The following is a 3,213-nucleotide window of genomic DNA, read 5'->3' on the forward strand; positions in this document are numbered from 1 at the left end:
TTGATGGACTAAATGGGTTGTATCGTATGTGTGTGTGTGAATGAGTGTGTATGGGTGTTTAACAGCACTGGGTTGCAGCTGGAAGGGCATCCTCTGTGTAAAACATATGCTGGATTAGTTGGTGGTTCATTCCGCTGTGGTGACCCCTGATGAATAAGGGACTAAGCTGAAGGAGAATGAATGAATGAATGTTGTGTGGTGATGTCTCCTCTCTGTGCAGATGGATGTCGGTGATCAGAAGCGCTACAGTCTCCGCCAGCAGAACCCGCTATCTGAACCGGACAGAACCAGACTGAACACAATATCTGAGCTGGACCGAACCAGACTGAACCCCTCAGAAACTGCCATCTGACAACAACACAAACCTACAGACTAGGGATGAGACGGTTCACGGAAACTAAATTTACCCTTCGGTGCTCTTGTCACAGTTCGGTACACATGTATACCGAATTCTTCATACTTTCTTTTTGTTTGTTTTTAATATTTTAATCCTTTCAGATTTCCAGCATCCCGCCAACTGCGTCCGAAATCGCCTACTCAGTAGGTACTGCATTCGAGTTTACTACTCGACGACTCTATACAGTGTGAATGTGAGTGGTGTCAGTGCAGAATTAGTAAATTACGAGGTAGAGATCTGCGCAGGGCTGAAATTTTAATCCAGCCAGGTTTTATATCACACCCGACTGTTCCCGCCGTATATTCAGTCTTTGTTTACCCGCTGCTCGACCCGCCTGGTTTTCTACCTGACCCGACTGTTGCCTCTAAATTTAGATCTGGTTTTCAAAATCTCACATTAAAATTGGGCACTACCTAAAGAACGAGAGATAAAAATAATAATAATAATAATAATAATAATAATAATAAATAATAATAATAATAATAAAATAATAATAATAATAATAAAAAATAATAATAATAATAATAATAAATAATAATAATAATAATAAAAAAAAAATAATAATAATAATAAATAATAATAATAAAAATAATAATAATAATATTTTCTTACATTTACATAGCGCTTTTCTGGACACTGAAAGTGCTTTACACATAGGGGGGGAATCTCCTCATCGACCACCAGGGTGCAGCATCCACCTGGATGACTCAACGGCAGCTATATTGCGCCAGACCACACACCAGAGTTAGGAGGCCATGATTGACAGAGGCCAGTGCACAGATTTGGCCAGGAATTTTCTAAGGATATCCTAGGATTTTTAACGACCACAGAGAGTCAGGACTACATCCTCCATTTTGTCGTAATCACGTGACTTGTTCGCGTAAGTTGCCTCGCTTCACTCCCATTCAGGAATTCGCTCTCGGTGCATCATGGGATAGCGCAGCGTCTATGCGATGCTCACTTCAGAAGCTTGCCTGAAGTAGTAGGTCATCCAGGTACTTGCATACTGTTTGTCGAATTATATGAATTCTACGGCTCGCATACTGATTTGAGTTTACAGCGTTTAATTATATCAGTTTAAAGAAGCCAGCGCAAGCTCATGGATGCTTTTTCAAACTAATCAAGTTCATTAATCACCACATATAGATAGAATGTATATTTACATCCATATTTAATTGAGTCTAAAGTGAGGGAGCACATTTGTGGAGGAATTGAATATTTAAAACAAATATCACCCTGTCGTCATTACCATTAATCAACAACTAAAGTAAAGCTTTGAGACTGATATTAGACTACATGGCCTTCAGAATACATTTTTTTATTCCAATCAGCTCGCTCAACTCTCACATGGTCGCCCACTGAAGCTAAGCAGGGCTGCGCCCGGTCAGTCCCTGGATGGGAGACCACTAGGGAACACTAGGTTGCTGTTGGAAGTGGTGTTAGTGAGACCAGCAGGGGGCGCCCAACCTGCGGAACCTGCGGTCTTTGTGGGTCCTAATGCCCAAGTATAGTGATGGGGAATCTATACTGTCAGTGAGCAATATCTTTTGGATAAAACGTTAACCGAGGTCCTGACTCTCTGTGGTCATTAAAGATCCCACAAAAACAAGCCAAAAAGCTAAAAAAAGCTAAATTTGCCCACTTGGTCCATCCTGGTCTCCTAAGCACCCCCATATCATTACTGGCTTCATCACTCTGTCTGCTCTCCACCAGTCAGCTGGTGTGTGGTGTGCGGTCTGGTGCAATATAGCTGTCATTGTGTCATCCAGGTGGATGCTGCACCCTGGTGGTGGATGAGCAGATTCCCTCCAATGTGTAAAGTGCTTTGAGTGTCCAGAAAAAGCTCTATATAAAAGGAATTATTATTATTATTATTAATTAATTCTGTAAGCGGTAGATGATAAGGCTATGTGTTTTATTCTGATGTGTGGTATTTCTAAATTTTCTAGATTATTTTTTTTATAAATCAGATCAAACCAAAAACGTGTCAATAAACCCGACAATTTTGTGAACCGTCCCACCCCTACTATTGATCCACACCAACATTGAGGAAACAATTACCTCTGTGTGTTTTATGACGATGTTACTTTTGTGACTGAACATTTTTTAAAGACATGTTATCTACAAAGGGTTAAATAAGTAAGGGGGAACATTTGTCATTTCACTTCTGAGACTTTTAAATCCACTTGCAATGGAAGTTGCTGAGACTTTTAGTTCAGTATGTTAATGTGCTTTTGGCCGAAGCTGAATATTAAGTAGGGGGCGGGACTTTCTTTTTGTGTATCATTCTCTTGTGTCAAGCTAACGGTACGAGGGGTGTATTTGCTGCATCCCAATTCGCATACTTTCTGTCCGAAATAGTAATCGAAAATAGTAAGTTACCCGGATGGTCAACTATTTTTATTTTATAGCCCCACCTCTCGTCTTTCATCTGCAGCAAATTAACGATTTGAGGGGCGTGGCTATGCGCGTTTCAGCTAATGCTGTTCTAGAGTGAAAGCAAATGGTCAGATTTTGTTTAAAGATTATCAAAACGTAATGTTATCAGTGGATTAGCTTGCACATATTAATTGTTAACGTCACTTTAAGACTAACAATGTGCGCTAACAAAACACACAATGTAAATGTATTTATTTTATGCAAACTTTGCAATATAAATATGAGAATCAGTAAGTAAAACATAAACAGAAGTGTCCTTAAAGACCGCATGAATCAGAACCTGCGACCATACTTTCGTATTGTGACGCAGTTTCTAGAGAAGCGGAATATTAAATTAGAAAACAGTGGGCGTGTCTTGTTTTTCTACAGCGAGCTGA

The 3,213-nt window shown here is 39.8% G+C and overlaps 1 protein-coding gene across 1 annotated transcript in view; it reads left to right on the top strand.

Annotated features, from left to right (window-relative positions):
* LOC101883674 (FERM, ARHGEF and pleckstrin domain-containing protein 1) overlaps nucleotides 1-443 on the top strand; it is a 56,357-nt gene extending 55,914 nt beyond the window's left edge. The window contains exon 26 of the mRNA XM_073912375.1: nucleotides 221-443. Coding sequence (XP_073768476.1) covers nucleotides 221-296 — 76 coding nt within the window. The 3' untranslated portion in view covers nucleotides 297-443. The remainder of the gene's footprint in view (nucleotides 1-220) is intronic.
* The last annotated feature ends 2,770 nt before the right edge of the window (nucleotides 444-3,213 follow it).

Source organism: Danio rerio, chromosome 9 (assembly GCF_049306965.1).
Source record: "Danio rerio strain Tuebingen ecotype United States chromosome 9, GRCz12tu, whole genome shotgun sequence".
Lineage (NCBI taxonomy): Eukaryota > Metazoa > Chordata > Actinopteri > Cypriniformes > Danionidae > Danio > Danio rerio.